Raw genomic sequence first — 21,264 nt, forward strand, 5'->3', positions numbered from 1 at the left:
GAAATATGAAATAACTCAACTACATCCTTAACAAGAATAAAACATGATTCTAACATAAGAAGTCAAGAATAGAAAAAAATAAACTCGAGATGCTGGGTCTCAGACCCCGACAGGTTTAAGCCAGTCCCCACTGCCACGTCCATCACAGTGTGGAATTTAGCTTCATCAAAAATTCAATTTACAGATGGCATTAAGAGTATAATGTCTACACCCTTAAAGTAAAAAATATTAGGTGTGTTGCGCACATGTGCATAAAATAATTGGCAGCTCCAGATGTCCTGATAGTTTTCAGCTGTGTGAAGTTCAGCACTGCAGATGTATTTCTGCTTCTCCTCCAGCTGCCTCTGGCTCACGTCATGGTCAGTTCCTTTAGTCAAACAGTAATTATACCTCGGGTGATAATGGATTTATACTCGATGATGCTTTTCCATTCATGTCGTTGGCATTAAAAGGGACAGATAATCATGTCATTTGCAAATAATATGCTGTGATACAGGCAATACTGAAATAAGTTGACTTTTGCAAAGATTGTGGGCTTATTATCTTGAAAATTCATAATTGCATGTTAATGGACAGCTAGTCAAAGCAGCTCCTGTGATGAAACACCAGAGATATTTGGCTACAGACTTCTGTAGATCCCAGCCAAACAGACGAGTTCTCGTAGGTTCTGAGCTAAGTACATCACACCGATTGTGTTCGTCTGTTCAAATCATTTTCAGTATTTCGCTTGAAAATTTTATGACACGAAATCCTCGTTCTACTCACCAGAAGGCAATCCATCTGTACCTGAAACAGCTTTTGGTGTCAGCGACCTTCCTCTGCTTAAGTACCCTGTTTAAATGTCTCAGACTGTTCCTGCTGTGAGCTGTTTGTATTAACACGTCTTTATTTCAAGATTTATTCCATTTGTCACATTTTTGGACACGTACAGTTCTTAACCAACGTATTGGCACAGCACAGGTTTAAGCCACAGCTGCACTAAATTAAACTAAAAGAGTATTTATTTTTTATGTCTCTTTAATGGTTAAACTCACCACTAAAGCTCAACATGATCATTTTAATGCTGAAATCTAGTGTTTGTTGTTGTCCATGAAATTTAAGATTTGTTGTTTTACAAAAAGTGGAAAAAATAAGAAAGTCTATATATGTATATATGTATATATATATATATATATATATATATATATATATATATATATATATATATATATATATATATGTATATATGTCAAAAAAGGAAGTTTTAGTGGTTAAAACGCTAAAGTCCCGGGCGCCGACTCAAAGAAGCTTTCTTATTTGACTCATAAATTCTAATAAAAGTTTTAGCTTCAGAGACAATCTTGACAAAGTTTGAAGTATTTGTGTTTTCTTGTTTGTATGACAGGTGGTCTCAAACATTTGTTAGGCACAGTCTATAAACGCAAACTAAAAATCGAGAATGTAACGCCAGTATGAATGAATTACTCTGTTTCAATCATTCGGTATTATCAAAAAGATCAGAGCTAAGCCGATCGGTGTTTCAAAGAGGTTTGGCTCTACATAATAAATGTTCTTATTTGACAAAACAAACACAGGTTAACCCACAGAATGTCACAGTTGTACAGTCAGTGCACCACAACATTGTTTAACTGTGCTGCTTTTTTTAGTGCTGCAAAATAAGTTGGAAATGACAGTTAAGGAGAAAAATGAAGCACTCTCTGATCTTGAGGCAGTAAGAGAACAACTGAGGGCGACCAAGGAGGAAGTAAGTATTTAACATTTCTTTTTCCCTGTTGTGAATACTTTGGCCAGCAAGCGTGTGAATTCAGGTTCCCAGTTCTTGCTAGTAAATATGTGCAAAATGTGTCCCTGCATTGTTGTTTCCTAACAATAATAACAGTGACACATTAGGACAGAAAGGGATCCACTGTGTGTGCAGCTGCACTGCGCATGGCAGAGGTTTGTCACGTGCTGCCGTATCTCTGTTTTGCTGCACTTAAGAGGGAACACACAACGAGTCACATTTAAGGCAGGTTTGCACTGTAAGTTAGGACTGACCATGTCTGTGGTCAAACTGTGGTCATAAATATTTTGTGCTTGTAAATCAAATGCTTAGTTGTGAACTGAGTTTTGTAACCTTTAAACCAAAACATGTGAAAATGTTGTTTGTGCTTCTATAGATGAGAATTTGTGTTTGTAAAAATATTTACATGAGTTACAGTGTTGTAACTGGCTGTGTGTGAGTTTCAACTTACAAGTACAAATTTTGACCCGATTTTTCTTCCTTTCAGCTGATTGGTCAATGTCATGTCAATCACAAATGTAACAATCCAATCAGAGAACAGATGGGTTTGGCTGCAGGTCCTGGAAGGATAAATGCCCTTTTACATGCCAGCCCAGCGTTTTCCTTCATCACCACGAAGGAAAACAGTCTGCGTGTCCGAGTCCGATGAATTTTGTGTCACAGGTTTACGTGCTCACACAGGGACCTCCAGAGACTTTAACGGCTCTGTGGACCTCGAGAAGGAGCAGCATTGTGGAAATGACACAGTCTTTGCTAGCATGTAGGAAGACACCAGTAGTAGGATAGTTACAAAGCTTTCTTTGTTGTGAATGAGCGATACATGTTTTTATTGAACATTTGAAGATAAAACAACAGAAACTCTTGTAGAGGACATAAAGTCAGAGATAGAAACGACAAGGAGCAGGTGCATCTAGTTCACACAGAGCTACAGCAAAAAAACGACAGAGCGCAGCGGCCAGCGCAACAAATTAGAATGCGTCTAGAAGTGAATGCGTCCGATGTGAAAGGACCTTCATGCTGCGCTGTTACTCACAGCAATGGTCCCGGGTCAGCCCTGACTTTGTGTTAAGGTAATACTAAAGTAGTAATGGTATTTCTAACCACGGGTATACCAAACCTTTATCCTTACAACAGCTACCAAAAGTTAGTGGACCTAGCTTGTATGGCCCTATGGGACATTCATATAGAGATCCTCCAGCTTCAAACTGGATTACCCTTCCAGGACCTGAAGCTCAGTAAAGCACCCCTCCGACAGCCAAGGTCTTCAACGCACACCTCCGGCAGAGCTTCAACAGCTTTCCGAGGGAGACTGAGGACATTGAGTCCAAATGGACCGTGTTCATCATCTCCATTGCCTCAGCCGCTGTGCTGAGCTGTGGCCGCAAGGCAGTTGGTGCCTGTCTTGGTGGTAACCCCCAATCCAAACGGTGGACACGAGAGGTGAGAGGAGCCACCAAGCTGAAGAAGGAGTCCTACCAGGCTTGGTTGGCCCGTGAGACTCCGGAGGCAGCTGATAGGTACTGACAGGCCAAGCTTATCGCGGCGTGGGTGGTGGCTGAAGCAAAAACTCGGGTGTGGGAGGAGTTCAGAGATGCCATGGAAAAAGACTTTCGGACTGCCTCGAAGAGATTCCTGCAAACCGTCAGGCGTCTCAGGAGGGGAAAGCGGTGCTCTACCTGCACTGTGTATAGTGCTGGCGGAGCGCTGCTGACTTCGACTGAGAAAATTGCCGGGCAGTGGAAGGAATACTTCAAGGACCTCCTTAATCCTACTGACACGTCTTCCGAGGAGGAAGCAGATTCTGGGGACGAGGTGGATGGCTCACCTATCTCTGCGAGGTCACTGAGGCAGTTAAACAACTCTTTGGTAGCAGAGCCCCTGGGTTGGACGAGGTCCGCCCCGAGTTCCTGAAGACTCTGGATGCTGTAGGGCTGTCTTGGTTGACACATCTCTCCAATGTTGCTTGGAGATCAGGGGCAGTACCTCTGGATGGGCAGACCAGGGTGGTGGTCCCAATCTTTAGAGGAATCACACTCCTCAGCCTCCCTCGGAAAGTCTACACCAGGGTGCTGGAGAGGAGAGGCCGTCCGTTAGTTGAACGGATCTCATCTCTGCTTTTCGCGGATGATGTGGTCCTGTTGGCTTCATCGGGTGATGGCCTCCAGCTTGCCTTGGAACGGTTTGCAGCCGAGTGTGAAGCGGTGGGGATGAAAATCAGCACCTCCAAATCTAAGGCCATGGTTCTCAGCTGGAAAAGGGTGGAGTGCCCACTCCAGGTCAGGGACGAGTTACTGCCCCAAGTGGAGGAGTTTAAGTATCTCGGGGTCTTGTTCACGGGTGACGGGAGAAAGAAGCGGTAGATCGACAGACAGATTGGTGTGCCGGCCGCAGTGATGTGCAATCTGTTGTGGTGAAGAGAGAGCTGAGTGTAAAAGCGAAGCTCTCAATTTACCGGTCGATCTACGTCCCTACCCTCACCTATGGCCATGAGCTGTGGGTAGTGACCGAAAGAACGAGATCGTGGATACAAGCGGCGGAAATGGGCTTCCTCCGAAGGGTGGCTGGCCTCTCCCTTAGAGATAGGGTGAGAAGTTCATTCATTCGGGAGGGGCTCAGAGTAGAGCCGCTGCTCCTCCCGAATGAGCGAAAGGAGCCAGTTAAGGTGGTTCGGGCATCTGACAAGGATGCCTCCTGGGCGCCTCCTGGGTGAGGTGTTCCGGGCATGTCCCACCAGGAGGAGGCCCCGGGGCAGACCCAGGACACGCTGGGGAGATTATATCTCTCGACTGGCCTGGGAACACCTTGGTGTTCCCCCGGTTAAGCTGGAGGAGGTGGTTGGGAAGAGGGAGGTCTGGGCTTCTCTTGGGCTGCTGCCCCTGTGTTCCGGCCCCAGATAAGCGGAAGAAAATGGATGGATGGATGGATGGATGGATGGATGGATGGACAAATAACAAATCATTTTAACATTCAGATATATATTTCCAACTTTGCTCAGTATTGATCATGTCCATGGTATAGCTCTATATGTGTTCTGACCTCCTTTCTTAAATGGCATGGCTGTGCCTGTTTTCAGTGGTAGTGCAGTGCACACTGCAACACAACTAAGAAAACTTCAGCTTCATTTAAAACTATAACTGATCCAGTTTTTGCTGGTTAGTCACAGCAATGATTCCCATGAGCTGCGTATTTAGGAAAGATAGCTGTGCATATAAACAATAAGCTTGTAAATATGATAGAAAAGGTTGTCTACCAATCAGAGGGTTTGTCCCCACCCCCTGGTGTATCCCAGTGATGTGTGAATGTTAGATAAAGTGCTTTGGTGTAGATAAGAAGCACTGTATGGATTTGTGTGTCACTGGGTGAATGAGACGTGTAGTTGAAGGTGTTTTCAGTGTTCAGCCTGAGCAGAAAGGCACTACATAAGTACCAGTCCATTTGCCATTTCCTTATTTTGCCATCTCCAAAGTGTTTATTGTAAAACAGAAATCATGAAACATGTTTTTATGCTGTGATGTGTCTTTACTCTGTCCCTCGCTGCATTTACAGCTGCTGAAGGAGAAACATGATAATACTGTTCTGATTGCGGAGACACTTCGGCAAAAGAAGCTGCTGGGGAAATATCACAGAGGTTGGAGTGCTGCATTTTAATATGGTGTTTTTACTGGTTTATTAATATAATGCTAATTATTAATCTACTGGGTACAAAGAGTCAGTGTAGCGTAAGTATAATTTGATACAAAGTAAATACAAAAAGTGTCCTGATTAACTGATTGTTGATACACTGACAGGAAAAAGTATCTATAAAGCACAGTTAAATACACCTGCTATTGAAAAGTGCTGTACAAAGTACACACACACACACACACACACACAGACACACGCACAGACACACACAGACACACACACACAGACAGACACACACATACACACAGACACACACACACACCCCAATTCTGAAGAAGTTGTGTACAATCTAAATTTAAAACACTAAATAAATCCATATTTAAATTATGATAGAAGATAGAAAACATATCACATGTCATGTCAGGCTGGTTGGTCCTGATTTGTTTACATTTGCTGATTGTTCAGAAGACCTGGACTCTTCTGCTTTAAAGCGCTGCTGTTGTCATAGCTGCAGTATGTGGTTTAGCGTTGTCTTGCTTAAATATACAAGGTCTTCACAGAAGACGATATTTGGATGGGAACACGTGGCTTTAAATCCAATGTGTGAAAGCTGTCACTGCCATGGGCGCTAATGTGTTTGAAAGTTGGATAGAAAGCACTTATGTAGAAATGAGTGCTTGTGTGAATGAGGCTGAAGTTGTGTACGTTTCTGTGTTCTGTTTTGAATAAAATGTAGTTTTATGAGATTTGCAAATCATATCTGCTGTTTATATTTACATTTAGAAAGTGTCCCAACTTCTGGTTGCCCAAAAAAGCACAAATCTCTCCCTGTGAAAATCTTCTTGTAGTGTCTCAGTTAGCTGTGGAGGAATATGAAACTTTACACGACACCTTCAACCTGGAGCGAGATCTGAGGACAGAGGCAGAAAATTATGCCAGAGCTGTGAGTTTGTTTGTTTGTTTGTTTGTTTGTTTGTTTGTTTGGTTGGTTGTTTGTTTGTTTGTTTGTTTGTTTGTTTGTGTGTACAGTCTTCCATGTTCTTATTCTCCATCCTCCTCATGGTGTTTTCCCAGATGGTGGTCGAGCAAAAGAAGCTGAAGAGACAGAGTCAGATCCTGATGCAGAGCTCCTCACCAAGTCAGGCTCTGCAGGATGCCCTCAGCCAGGTGACCAGACTGACAGAGGAACTGGAGACACAGAGGCTGGCGCACCAGAGCCAGGTCTGATATAAGAGACGTTTTGGATGTGGCCTGAAATAGTCTTGTTAAAATAATGAATTTCTTGTTTAACACTAAAAACTGTCCTCTCCACACAGATGTGTACAAGGCAACAAAAAGAGACTTATCATGACTAGCATTACTCACTGCTCCTTGGCTGCACTTTTTAAAGTTGGTTGGTCAGATAAAATAACCTCCAGATTAGCAGACATTGTGTGGATCTGATGGAATTCTCCCAAAGTTGATTCTGTTCATCTGGACGTAGCGTTTTGTGGGAGAAACGCTACGTCCAGATGAACAGAATCAACTTTTGAGATTTACTTACCTGGATGACTGAGCGTGCATCAATCTGATGGACTTGCTCTGTGTTTTGGATGCCAGCCTTTAATCTTCCTACACTGAAACAGTTCAGCTGTTCTCAGTTAGCCTGCTAGTGCATATCTTTGTTTTTATCATGAAAAAAAAAAGTGGATATGCTTCCATTAGTTTCCATCCTGGCTCATTCTGCTAATAATGCAGCGATAACCATGTAATGAAGAGGAATGATATTTTTCCACATTTGAAAAACAAGCCAATTAAAAATCAATAACATTATAAAGAATAATAGAAGTTTAAAAATACAAAGTAAATAAATATAATGCTGTGTAGTAATGGCTGTGGTAGTTGGTATTAAAGACTGCAGAATCTAATCTATACCTAAGAACAGACTGTGTGTCAGTCAGAAATAACTCATTTAATGCTTAAAACAGAAGAAAAGTGTTAAGCAGTGGAGGCAGCGCACCTCTGTAATTTGCTTGGACAATGCTTTTAATTTGTATGCATCCAAACACGACTTATTTAGCTGACTAATTACATAGAGTGGAAATGCCTGGTGAATTATCATGGGCCATGGCAGTGCAACCACAGGGCCACGACCTGCCAGATTAATAATTAAAAGCAGCTGAATAGCCTCCCCTTTCTCCCTCCTCCTGTGGCTCTGATGGAGAACAATTAGAGCTGAGAGGGATCACTGATCTTTTCTGGTTCTGGGGTGGAGGTGAGCCATACCCTTCATTTGAGGAACAATTAAAACACTGGTTAAGGAACTGGGTTTGTGCAGCAGATGACTGAATGTCAACTGGCAGCTGTCCAATGAGAATTATGAGAAATTAGCAACCCCGGAGCTGTAGCCGTGATATCCGACACTATGCTGGCACTTGGTTTATCAGAGTCATCCACATTCTTTTCTTTGAGGGATATTCATTTCCTAGATTAGAAATAATTCAGCCGTGTGTATTTCTTCATTGAGGAGAGAAACAATTTCAGCCGTTGGATTAGTTTGTATTATTATATTATTACCTGTAGCTGTAAATGAAAGCAGGAGAACAAACAGGAAGTCCCAGAACAAAGACACCAGTGACGGTAACGCACAAACAGCAAAGCACTGCAGGCCATGACCTCATGAAGCTAGCTGCCATAACAGCGTGTTATCAGAGGAGAGGTGGTTTCTTCAAAGTAAACCTTTTTCAGTTTGTCTGCAGTATTATGCTACAATGTAGCAAATAATTTAAAAAATGAACTGTCTGCATTATGAGACCCAAAGATTCATTTTAAAGCCAAACAAACTAGTAATATTCTGTCAGTCGACATGACAATTCTGTCTAAAATGTAACCAAATATGCTACATGTTTAAGGTTACGCTGATTTGAACTAGTGTGCATATCTTTTGTAGCAAAAATATTTTCTGTGTGCTTGGGCCATCTTCAGATAAAGACGATGGAGGACATGCTGGGGAACAGCGAAACTCAGAGGGAGCTTATAGCATTGAGGCACACACTGGAGCTCTTGGAGGAGGAGAAGAAGGAGTACAGCAATAAATGCTCCAAGGCTGAACTGGAGGTCAAGGATCTGAGGTTTACAGGTGAGGTCGAACAATATTGGAAGGGGGCATTGTGGAGATGGAAACAGCACTAACAGTGTGGAGAGCACACTGTGTGTGTGTAGGTTTCAACAGAAGGACACAACTGATTTAAAGTGTGACCTTGAAATTCTCTTCATGGCTTTTGCCAGCTTGGAAGATTATTAGTTTTTTACTATAATAGTTAAAAATTTCTGTCCTTGGTGATGTGTTGGTACTGTAACTGGATGTGATTGATGGGCCAGTTGAAGAGCTCCAGAAAAAGCTTCAGGCAGCTACCAACCCACCCCCAGCTCCAACACCTCCACCTCCACCTCCTCCACCTCCTCCAGCCCCGCCTTCAACCACGAACCCACTCAGGTTTGACCACATACAGTTTACTCTTTACATCATCAATGTGTGAAAGTCTTTGAGTGTAATGGAATAATTATACAGTAAAATGACTATAAGGAAATAAATTGTTGACTGAGCTGATCACAGCAATCACACAGTGCAGGTAATCCACAGTGTGAAGACAGGAGTGGAGTTGTTGAACATACTGCAAAGTGATTTTGAAGTGAAGTGAATAACTTGGAGCACAAGCCAGACCATCTATGGGACCTTTCCTCTGCAATGTATTTGTTGGACTCTTGTGAGGACGTCAGCAAAGAGACATGAACACCCTGTCCAGGATAGGAGCACTGGAGTACACTAATGAGACCCTATTGGCCAGGCTAGGGTCAAACTTTACGTGTGTGGCCTAGGATGAAGGTTTCTTCAGTGAACAAGAGGGTTTATTTAATTCGGGGAACATTTTAAAGAGCAGAGTCCTTTTTGAAATCTTTGTGTGATGTGTTGGGCACCACACATGGGCAATGACAGTAAAGCCTGGAGGGCTTTGTTTGAGAGGAGTAGCTGGCTTGTTGCTAGCACTGATGAACCGTCACCTAAGAGAGAAGTAGTGACTGAAAGATGATCACAGACACAAACAGTCCAAATAAGCTTCCTCCAAATGACATGTTGGCCACTCCTTTGCATTGAAAGGAGCCGTTTCCAGTGATTCCTGCACACCTTCTAGGTGAGATGTTTCAAGCATCTCCAGCCGAGCTGACACTGAGGGGTAGTCCCAGGACACTGGAGGGATTATAGCTCTCAGCTATCTCAGGAATGCTTCGTTTACCTTGATTTGAAATTAATACCACTGTGTTTAATATGACCGCTTCTTTCACTCAGTTTTAGATTTGAACACTACTCTCCCTAAATAACAACTAACTGAACAATGTATTTGTGTCTTTCCATATAGCACACTGGTATCACTGATTCGAAAGAGAAGAGGCATCAGAACCGACATCCCGCTGGTGGAACAGGACTCTGCCAAGACACCAGGTACACATCAGAGACAGTGCTGTACTAACTTGTAATCACTTGTAGTCACCTGCTAATCATAAGGTTGGTGGTTCGATCCCCATCTGCTCCAGTCTACATGCCAGATATTCTTGGGCAAGATACTAACACCAACTTGCTCTCTGATCCAGTCACGTCTCTGTGTGTTGCTCTCTCGTCCCTTACTTTCTCACTAACTTAAACGCAGCTTTATTGGTGGAATGCCAAAACTACACTTACACTTCCTGGAAACTAAACAGCAGGCAGAACACACAGCCGGAGGATAAGAGAGACTGCGACGCAGGACAGACGGTGATGCAGACATAAATACACACAAGGGCAAATGAGCGAACGAAACCACAGCTGAACGTAATCACACTAACTAGACAGGGGAAGCAGGGCTGAACATGGAACACACAGGACAAGAGACTGTCACACTAAAACAGGAAGTACGAGGAACACACACACACACTAATACGCACAAACCCAGGGAACAGAGGGAGGAGAGGGAGGGGCAAGAAGGTGAGGGGACGACAGAGTGACACACAGAGACATGACCGGAGAAACAAACATGAAGACCAGACAGACCTAACCACAGGAACACTGATGGAAGGACACGGGGACAAAACAAAGACATGATCAGGACCAAATAACAACCTAAACTATCAAGCTTTAGCAAACTGAACTAGGAAACACAAGATACGCAGGGAACATAGTAATGAGTAGACAAGACTCCAAACACAAAACACTGGGTCAATAACCAAGTTACCCTGACACTGAATGGCTTAGGAAAACAAAATAGAGACTTTAGACCAGGACCACAGTCCTGACCTGTATCCGATTGAGATGCTGTGGCATGACCTTAAAGGTGGTTCATGCTTATAAACCCTCCACTGTGGATGAATGACAACAATTCTGCGAAGATGAGTGGCCCAAAAATCCTCCACTGTGCTGTGAAAGACTCATTGTCAGTTATTACAAAGGCTGCATTGCAGTTGTTGCTGCTGTGGCTGCGGTGGCCCAGCACGTTATTAGCTTTAGGAGCAATCACCTTTTCCACACAGGGCCGTGGAGGTTTGGGTTTTTCCCTTTAATTATAAATATCTTCATTTAGAAACTACAGTTTGTGTTTACTTGACTAATATTTAATAATATGTTTTCACACCACATGGCCAAAGATCTAGAATGGCCTGGTTCATTTGCTTTATATTTTGATGCATGTCAGTTAGAACGATTATTGTCTCTATCTCCTGATTGCCCTGATTTGGGAAAATCTCTTCTGTTTTTTGTGCGATGCATGTTCATTTTGTATTTCCTTCTCTTTGAGACGCTTTGTTTCATGTATTTCAGTGTAGGAGTTTTGAATTCTGATTTTGCATTTCAGATATTTTCAATTTTAACCCTTTTTACCACACGTCACTCACACATTAGAAGAACAAACCAATATGCCAAATGGTCCATGAGAAATTCAAACTCTAAATCTTCATCATTGGCCTTTTAGGTCAGGAAGTTAAATTCTTTAATTTGTGCAATGAAATTGAAAGCCTTGACTTGTTGGAGCAGGTAGGACATCTGTGTTGCCTGAATAGGCTTAAACTGTGCCCTCATTTTTTAAAATAGTTTTTGAATATGTGCTGGCTGAATTGAGCACTACACACAGGGAATTTGTTGGAATTGCATACAAGGCTGAATAGGTGCAACCCAAGGATCTTCTACTCTGACACCTGAATAATAGTCTCTCTTTGAGTACTGGAGAAAAATATTTTACGATTACTTTAACACAAAATAGTCTTTGTGTGACATTTTAAAGACATCTTAAGTGACAATTGTTCCATTGTGTGTGCCACTGAATGTTTGATGTTAGAAAATTAAATATTCACATTGCTTTGAGAATGGACTCCTTTATTGTAGAATTACACTTTTTGTTGTCCTTTGAAAACTTGAGGATGAAAAATAGTTGAATAGTGTGTGTTTTTACACAGAGAGTCAAAATTGGTTCCAGAGTAATTCTGGTACTCTTACACACTACAAATGTCCTGCGTGTACTTTGAATACTTTCAAATTAGCAGCCTCAGTAACAATTATTCATCATTAGCCAAATCAACCTCCACAATTCTCAGTCATGCAGAACAGACTGATATGTGTGCAAAACAAACAAAAATCACCAATCACTCCTGACTGGCTTTTTAGTGTTTTTTTTAAACAACCTGAATTAACTTTATTTCAGTTGCAGAGCTAATTATGACTTTACACCATGCTAACATGCTTCTAAAAACCCCAAGTTTTGGTGGTGTTCCTAATCTACTGCTGCTAGAATCACTAAATATGATTCAGTTTGGTTTTATTTATACAGCACCAAATCACAACAACGGTTGCCTCAAGGTGCTTCATACTGCACCATCTATGCAAGTGTTTTTGCCTCTGTCCTCAGGTCTCGCTCCAGGTTCAAGCTGTTTTGCATTTCTCCACAGCTGAGACATTATAAAAATGTGTGTGTGTGTGTGTGTGTGTGTGTGTGTGTGTGTGTGTGTGTGTGTGTGTGTGTGTGTGTGTGTGTCGGTCACTCACTGCCAGAAGTGGATGTCAGGCAGCAGGCAGTGGAGGAAATGATGCAAAGGATTAAGAAAGGTGTTCAGCTTCGACCTGTCAACCAGTCACCCAACAGGACCAGGAAACAGGTAACCTAACCCTGACGTGGTCCGTGATTTGCTATGTTTTTGATTTTTAAAGCCAAAGTCAAATTTATTTATATAGCACATTTAAAACGACAATCGTTGACCAAGCTGCTGTACAATTAAGATAATTAAAAAAAATAAAAACACAGGGAGACATGATAAGAGTTAAGAAAAAGAATCATAAAATTAGAAGATTTGAGTGAGAATAAGATAAAGTAATACAAACTCATTCTGATTTAAAAGCCAAGGAATAAAAGTGTGTTTTCAGACGGGTTTGAAAGTGTCCCGTGTTGGGGAGGTCCTGATTGTTCCAGGAGCAGTCAGAGCAAAGGCTCGATCTCCTCTGTGCTTTAATCTGGACCTCAGCAGCCAGGAGCATTTGATCCGCAGACCTCAGTGATCTTGCAGGACTGTATCAATTTAAAAGATCAGGAAGGTGTGAGGGTGCTAGTTTGTGGATGCTTTTAACCTCCATTTTCTTGGTATTTGGTAATACTGCAGCACTGTGTTGACGGTGTTTTTCAAAAATGAAACACTATGTTTCTTATCAGTTGTTGTGTTGACTGCAATTTCCTGAAGCCTTCTGTAATTCATGATAATTATTAGCTCGTGCATAACTTTGTAACAAGGTCATTTCTGCTGTGAGATTCAATTTTTCCTTCCATAGCGTCAGATCAAAGTGTTGCCCTCAGTTTTTTTTGCATACAGCGTGATCGCATGAGCCACTCTACCAACAGAACAGCCACAGAACTACTAAACTACTGTTTACGATCACAGGTTAGAAAACAGAGAGACGCGATTGTAAGTGGGTTACAAAAGATGTATAATAAACGTAATGTGGAGTTGACACTAAGGCTTTTACATAGAAAAACAAAAAGGACCCACGAAGACTTGATACTGTTTCATGATGGAGCCATGTTGAGGTTAATGCTGCATCGTTTGAGGAGTTAAACTGTGATGGAGTTCATAATGTCAGCAGCTGACACACAAATGTGACCTCTGTCTCACTGACAACTGGTCAACCCACACAGACATTTCACCGAGCTACAGACAGACAGAATATACAGGACATGGAAACATGAAGGGGAGCGCGGTGGACATACAGCTGGAAGGATGATGGACGCGTGAATGTGGCAGAAAACAACTTCTCATCTTTGCTAAAATTGCCAAACTGCACCGCCGGCTGCAGACGTACGCTGTTCTCAGACCTCACTGAGTTTTTTGTACATTGAGCATATATTGTTCAGGGCTCTCAAAGCCATCAGTGTGGGGAATTATCTAAGAGCTTGTTGTTTTGATAAAACATGACACATGGCAAAGACATCTTTTTTCTGCTTGTTCCTCCGCCTCAACAGCTCAGCCAAATTAGATAGCATTAGGACCTGCTCTACAAGGTAATTATAAATAATGAGGATGGGAAAATTGACGTGACTCAAAATGATTGTGTGTTGACATATTTGCTTCTTGTAGAAAGCATACTTCCTTGTGCTTGCCTACAGTGTGTCGTCTTTGTGGTAAGAGGTGCAGTTTAGCCTCTAAGTGCTGAATGAGGAAAAATAAGTATAATGTGTCAGGCTGCTGTTTATTTACCAAACCCATCTTTTTCCTCCTATTTTCCTTTTATCAGATGGAGAAGCTGCCCTCTAATTCTGCTATTCAGGAACTTAAAGGAATCATGGTAATGGGGCTTTGAAACAATCAAACGTCCTCACAAGCCATATTTTACTAGCTGAACTTTCACTGTGTTTTCACATCTGAAATTACTTGTTTGTTTTTCATGTCATACAAAGTTGTGCTTGGAATGCAATTTAACATGAAAATACACTAAAGTCAGAGATTAGAGTAGCAGTGCCACATTTAAAGAGGCTACTTGCATGCTAAAAATACAACATGAAGAAATCTTAATTATACTTCCACTGCAGATAATGTTGACGAGACGCAGAGACGTGTTTGTAATGCAGCTGCTTCTTTTCTTTGTCCCGATCTGTACTATTGTGTTTGGTTTGAACTGGTCAGGAGAATTTTAACAGAACTGTACAACAACCAAAGGCAGCGTCTCCAACAACAACCCGAGACGACGAGCTGCAGAGGATTCTGCTGAGGCGGCGGGACGCGCTGGACGCCTAACACAAAGGTGGGACGCTGGACGTGATCGATACTGATAAGTCATTTATCTGGATGACTCGTCTCTCCACTCAGTTTGTTTTGAGCAGCTCACCAAGAGCCTCGTTAGCTAAAAGAGGACAATGGACTGACGTGTGGCTCCTCCAAGAACATCTCAGATTATCTCAGTCGACCAGAAATCAAGTCGGGCAGTCTGATTGTTACCAGATTTAATTCAGCATACGTGTATTTTTATCACAATGTCACAGGGCTGAGAGTTAGTGTGTGGTACATGTTAACTTCAAAGTCTTTGTCAGGCTGTGACAAACACAATCTGTGTTCATTGTCAGCCATCGGTGGTAATCTACTGACACCTGTGGGCTAGTGTATAATTCACAGAGGTCAGGAAAAAGAACGAGCCCCGTGCATGTCAACAGAGCGTGCAAAGACGCTCCAGTGTTTCCCACGAGGACAAATCACAAACTGATGATGCAGACATCCTGTGGTACACCTTCATGTTCATCATGCTGTCCCCCCATACATACATCTACAGTCTCGCTGGCTGATCTGAGGCATGTCTGCAGGCACCTGTGATTTTTAGCAGCTATGTAAGACTTCTTCATTCAGCTGTGGTCATCCTGGAGACCTTCTGATCGAGAAGCATTTATCTTTGCCTTAAGCTTACAGACAAAAGCAAGAGCACTGCTGTTACTTTAAAACAGGCGCTTCATTCATTTTAGCTTTCTGTTTCTTCCTGGAAACATTTTACTTGACCACACTGTGACAACAGCTTGTCTTATTGAATACCACCAAGCGCTTTAATGCATCATCCTTACCACTGTGAACAGGAGACAGGAATTTCAAACTGAATTCATCAGTGCAGCTGGGCTTCTCTGAGACATCCAGTGTAGCTGTGATTACACAAGGCTAACATTCAACCACTAAAACTATTTTTCTGTTCAGAAACTGTAATTTGGCACCTTAATAAAAGAAATATTAAAGTGCTTTATTATCAGTATTTTGAAAATGAATGGCGAGCTTCAATAATTAGTTTTGAATAAATAGCTTGCACATTACTGTTACCTGTTGCATAAACCTTATATTTGATAAGCAGTGTGGCACTCCATCTTTTTTTATACGATGAAAGAGTCGATCCTTTGTTTCTAAATGATCCCACTGTGTGGTCACGCTGGCCTCACCCACAGATTCTCAGCTGTCCTCCTTACCTGCTGTAGCCTGGCAAAGGTGACACTGCTGATTGGTTTAATGCATGTGTGTGTGTGTGTGTGTCTGTGTGTGTGTGTGTGTGTGTGCAGGTCAGCGTCCTCGTCTCTCCCCGCAGTGTGACGCCACCTGAGGATCCACGTGTACAGAGGATGTGGGTGACTGAAGACTAATATGGAGTGTTATTACCCAGCCTTTTGCTCTATTACATTAGTATACACTTACAATAACCTCTGACTGTATTAATGAGATTACAGTCAGATAGATTCTTGGTGGGTTTCACCGTCAGAGGGAAAGACAGACACGTTCCTGTTGCTATGAAGAAGAGTCAGAAGTGTGTCGGTAATTCCCACCGGACTGTTTGATTCCAGTAAAATAAAGGCATGTATCATACACCACCTGGGTGCAGTTCATTCAGCTCCTTTTGTAAAATACCAGTTCATTGTTATGCACAGTGACACACAGTCGCCTCACAGCCTCAAGCTTTTGCTTTTCTCTGAATTGTTCCATGTAGACCAGTGTTAAACTTGTAGCCTCCCAGTAAGCAATCACAGGCCGCTGTGGTAGATTTAGTTTTCAATGGTTCTCTTCACTTAGACATATTTTATTTGGGGAACAACTCCTGTTTTTCTGTGTGCACCCTCACTCGACTTGTTGGCCCTTAAGATCAATTTATGGTCACTTTACTTCTTTAAAACATAACTCTAGAAATGTATTTGACATTATCTGAAGAGTGTGTTTGATGTCCAGTTTGTAAATGATGGCCTCCTTACAGTCATAAAGGAGGATCCAGCAGATTATGCAGGTGTGATTGTGACCAGCTGCAGTCTGCAGTGTCTCTGATTCTCAGTCATTCAGTGTTTTACACGGTGGAGTGAAAACGCTCAGTGCGAGCCTCACGACAGCATTTTTTATTTTTCAGTGGGAACCATGGTTTATTTTGTAGCGCTTTCACAGCCGGAGACGCTCCAGAAGAGTGTGAAACACAGCCTGAGTCGTACCACCAGCCTCTGCTCTTAGTCCTGAGCTCCTGTTATGTTATGGCGGCACGCAGCAGTTATTTTCTCCTCACGACTCTTTTAATTAAATGTTTTACAAAGTGTCTAAATAAAAGGTGTTGAACATGAGGTTCGTTTCAGTCTCAGCTGTGCTCTACCTGCAGCCTCTCTGCAACGCCACCATTGTTTTGGACTGGCTGTAGAAACAATGGTGGCGTTTTTAATCTGCACACTGTCGTATTTATTTTTACAAGACGGACACCATCGACCTTTTCACAGAGTCCAGAAATGCTGAACTTTTCCCCACTGGCTGCTTTGTACCAGTGTCTAAAATCTCCAGCAGGGCCCGGCACGGATTGATTTGACCACATGGCCGAGCCGCTTCGGTGTTTTGTTTTCCCCAACACCTGCCCACATTTCCCACACACTTTCTTCACTGAGAGAGTGAAACATGAGAGTTGTGAACTATGGCTGGTGTCCATCACCTATTGTGTGCTGCTGTTCATTAACGCTTTAGGCTTCATTTAACACTGAGGTGCAATTTCCAGCCCCGACACAGTGTACAGGAAATGTCACTGTGGATCAAAGTCTGTGTTCTAACCAAGTTCATCAGCAGCACTGCTTCAAAGGCTTCCCTTCGTTCTTTCATCAGTCTGCTGAAGCACATGTTGCAGAGGAAGTCCTGGTTAAGTTTATTTACCAGCACGTTGTTAGGAACAGGAAACAGTCTCTCAGCAGATTCAACAAACTAATCACTGGTGTAAACAGCTGACAAAGCAGCGTGAGGATGTGTGGGATTATCTAGTTGGAGGTTAGAGTATCAGTGTGCAGTTGACCTGCTTGAGTGAGAGTAAATGAAAAAAAGAGATTTATGTCTCTACCTCCTCATATCCTCTTTGTCTAATGAGGTTCTTCTAGTCGAGGCTGTGTGGGCGCAGCTGGATGCTCACATATAGTTTTGCATTCAAAGGAGGAGAGACGCTGGTGTCTCTTGGATGCACTGCCTCCGTCTTCTTTTCCTCAGCAGAAACAAAGTCAGCGCTTCGGTTTCTTTCCTCTGCCTCAGCTCAAGCTGCTGGACTCGCTGATGCCGACTGATGGACGGTGCTGACATCGCAAACTAAGGCAAAACATGCAATTACCCAAGCCATGCTATGTCCTTTTCTTCCTTTGGTCTCTTCTCACCACTGTGTTCCCTCAACATCACGCCGATACAAGCTAATGTTTTGTTGTTTCTGTGTTTTTGTTCCTTCAAGGACCGAGGTCCTGTTAGCGTGTGTGGGAAACACTTAATTTGACCTATTTTGATTGTCATTTCATGTATTTTCAAAAATTGCCTGCTGGGGAGCTTCAGATGAGCGCTGCTGTGTGTCCAGCCTCGGTTTGTGTCTGCACATTTCATTGATTAGAGGCTGCCTTTACTCGCTGACATTTACAGCAACACTGGGCGTGAGCTGCCAAACAAATCACCACAGGAAGAACTTTCTTCTTTTAGTTTCATTCTTTTCACACTCTTAAAATGTTTGTTTAAAATGAATACTAAACGCAAAATACATCCTTACTTAACCCTTTAAAACCTGAAGCATGAATAACTGCCAGGAATCTTTAATTTTGTGATTTTGTGATAATGGAGTGTTTGTTGTACCTTTATACAAAAATATATCAAATTTTAATCTGCATATATATGAGTTTTATATATATGCAGATTACATTTGCTACATAAGCCATATTTTTGTAATTCAGTCATTAAAAATATGTCATGCAATTTATATCATTTTTTTAGGATAAAGAAAAGTCACGCTGATGATGTAGAAGTCTCAAAAGCACACAAGTATCACATACGATACGCTGGGCTTTCAAAGGGTTAATCCGAGTCCATTGTGAGTTCTTTCTACTTTTGCCCAGATATTTAAAACATACTTGTTTTTGTTAGTTATTTGTAGAACATTTGTACAATTCCAGACACATTAGTGTTAGTGTTAACCTTCAGATCCTTTAGTCTAAGGAGCTTGGAAAGAACGCAGGAGGAGCTTCTTTATTTGTAGCACCAAATGGTGGGGAGTCCCAGGTACTTAAACCCTAATGGGCAAAGTGTGTTAACTCGTGCTTCCAAGAACACCTGAATAATATAAATACATATAAATACATGAAAAACCAATTAAACTGAGCCATGCAAGACTCCAGTGAGGCAGTTCAGTGTTCCAACGTCAGGTCAGGAGGGATATATATTCATCCACACATTCTAAGAACAACTGGCATATTAAAGGCATTGAATGCAAGTGCAGCTGAACTGATAAAGAATATCGCGGCTTAGCTGGAAACCTGTACTCTCTGTGGCCAACTACCAAGACTACGTGAAGCATCCTCTGAAAGTCTACTGAATGCAGTATTACAGACAATCCCTACTGTGGCCATCACTGAAGATCGAGGCAGCACAGAGGAAAGTTAGCACAACAAAAAGGTGTGATGAAGAAAATGGTCCCTAAGAGGCACAACAGCTGTTCACACCTGAGGCCTTAGAAGCTGTCATGACTCACACATTTGGCTAACTGCTAGAAGAGGTATACCAGAGACACAGAACATAAAAGAATAAACCAGACGTTCTCCACTGAACCATTCAAGGTGGATTCTCTGTGGCACCGTCCATCAGTCAGCATCAGCGAGTCCAGCAGCCTGACCAGATGGCACTGAGGCTGGAGAGAGAGCAATACTGGAAGTAGAAAAGTGGCTAGTGGAGCTAAGAGTAGATCACAGCAGCCTCCCTGAACAGGAACCATTAACTGTCAAACATCCAAGAAAGAGTCTCAAGCATGAAGAGTTGTACAGCACCAGGCCCTGACGCGTGTCACACCTACTGGCTAAAGAAGCTAACTGCACCCCATGAGCATCTGCAAGCAAAGCAGTTCTCACTCAGTGGTACCGTTAGCTAACAGTTAATAAGCCAATGCAGCCACTTCACTAAGTTCACTCCTGTAGCTGAACTTAGTGAGCACTCATCTCTGTGCTTGTCCTGCTAGACCTCAGTGCAGCGTTCCATACTGTCGACCATAATATCCTATTAGAGCGATTAGAACATGCTGTAGGTATTACAGGTACTGTGCTGCAGTGGTTTGTATCATATCTATCTAATAGACTCCAATTTGTACATGTAAATGGAGAGTCCTCTTTACACACTGAGGTCAATTATGGAGTTCCACAGGGTTCAGTGCTAGGACCAATTCTATTTACATTATACATGCTTCCCTTAGGCAGCATCATTAGAAGACATAGCATACATTTACACTGCTATGCTGATGACACCCAACTCTCTGTCCATGAAGCCAGATAACACACACCAATTAGTTAAACTGCAGGAATGTCTTAAAGACATAAAGACCTGGATGGCCGCTAATTTTCTTTTCTAAGCCAATGATACATCAGTTGCCACACTCTATACCAAAGACATCAGAATGTCCTTCAGACTGAAGAAAATGTAGTGAGGTGATAAAAAAGGGGAAGGAAGGTAGTCACAACTGAGGAGATCCAAAGATCATGGAAGAACAGGCACTAAGCACCAAGCATACAAAGGCGCACAGTCTGCACATTCACTATGTGTTTGTGCACCACTCTGCATTTAATCATTAGTTGTTATCGATCTCCGACCCTCTTCCACAGCATGTCTTTGTCCTGTCTTCCTCTCCTCACCCTCAACCAGTTGCAGCCAATGACTGCTCTTCCCTGAGCCTGGTTCTGCTGGAGGTTTCTTCCTGTTAAAAGGGAGTTTTTCCTTCCCACTGTTGCCAAAGTGCTTGCTCATAGGGCGTCATATGATTGTTGGGTTTTTCTCTGTATTATTATTATTTTCTAATTTCACTTTTATTTCTACAGGTAAATCTCAATGAGAAACAAGGTCTCATTTTCAAGAGCGATCTGTTTTAAATAACTATACAAAACTACAGCATGTTAAAACACACTATAGTCATTACAATTCATATAACCAATTAAAATAAAATAAAAGACAGTAACAATAAAAGATTAAGAAACAGCCATCCAATGCTCCATTGTCCTTAGAATTTGATTAAAACCCTTCAGTCCTGTTGTCCTGTTGTAATTTGTCCCAAGCAGAGATGGGCAGTAACGCATAATCTGATTACTTCTTTCAAGTAACGAGTAAATTAAGGGATTACTATTGCAAAAAAAGTAATTAGATTACCGTTCCTTTCCCGTAAGCATGCTGTGTTACTGCATTACTAGACCGTGATTTTGTTTGTGAGTGTCTGATGACAATGACGTACGCCCACTGACGTGACCGCTGTGGCACCGGATGAGCAGCTGGGATAGCGTACAAGAACATCTGTGCTGCACGTGGAGTAGAAGCCTCTGATTCTTGTTGAGAACAAC

General features: G+C 42.3%; 1 protein-coding gene across 1 annotated transcript in view; it reads left to right on the top strand.

The window, feature by feature from the left end:
• shtn1 (shootin 1) overlaps nucleotides 1-16,045 on the top strand; it is a 40,796-nt gene extending 24,751 nt beyond the window's left edge. Inside the window, exons 6-16 of the mRNA XM_065471866.1 lie at nucleotides 1,647-1,744; nucleotides 5,330-5,411; nucleotides 6,256-6,350; nucleotides 6,482-6,628; nucleotides 8,372-8,525; nucleotides 8,768-8,882; nucleotides 9,805-9,887; nucleotides 12,459-12,562; nucleotides 14,187-14,237; nucleotides 14,576-14,693; nucleotides 15,979-16,045. Of these exons, the coding sequence (XP_065327938.1) occupies nucleotides 1,647-1,744; nucleotides 5,330-5,411; nucleotides 6,256-6,350; nucleotides 6,482-6,628; nucleotides 8,372-8,525; nucleotides 8,768-8,882; nucleotides 9,805-9,887; nucleotides 12,459-12,562; nucleotides 14,187-14,237; nucleotides 14,576-14,686 (1,040 nt within the window). The 3' untranslated portion in view covers nucleotides 14,687-14,693; nucleotides 15,979-16,045. The remainder of the gene's footprint in view (nucleotides 1-1,646; nucleotides 1,745-5,329; nucleotides 5,412-6,255; nucleotides 6,351-6,481; nucleotides 6,629-8,371; nucleotides 8,526-8,767; nucleotides 8,883-9,804; nucleotides 9,888-12,458; nucleotides 12,563-14,186; nucleotides 14,238-14,575; nucleotides 14,694-15,978) is intronic.
• Nucleotides 16,046-21,264: the final 5,219 nt, after the last annotated feature.

This window comes from Pelmatolapia mariae, linkage group LG13, assembly GCF_036321145.2.
Source record: "Pelmatolapia mariae isolate MD_Pm_ZW linkage group LG13, Pm_UMD_F_2, whole genome shotgun sequence".
NCBI classification, from domain to species: domain Eukaryota; kingdom Metazoa; phylum Chordata; class Actinopteri; order Cichliformes; family Cichlidae; genus Pelmatolapia; species Pelmatolapia mariae.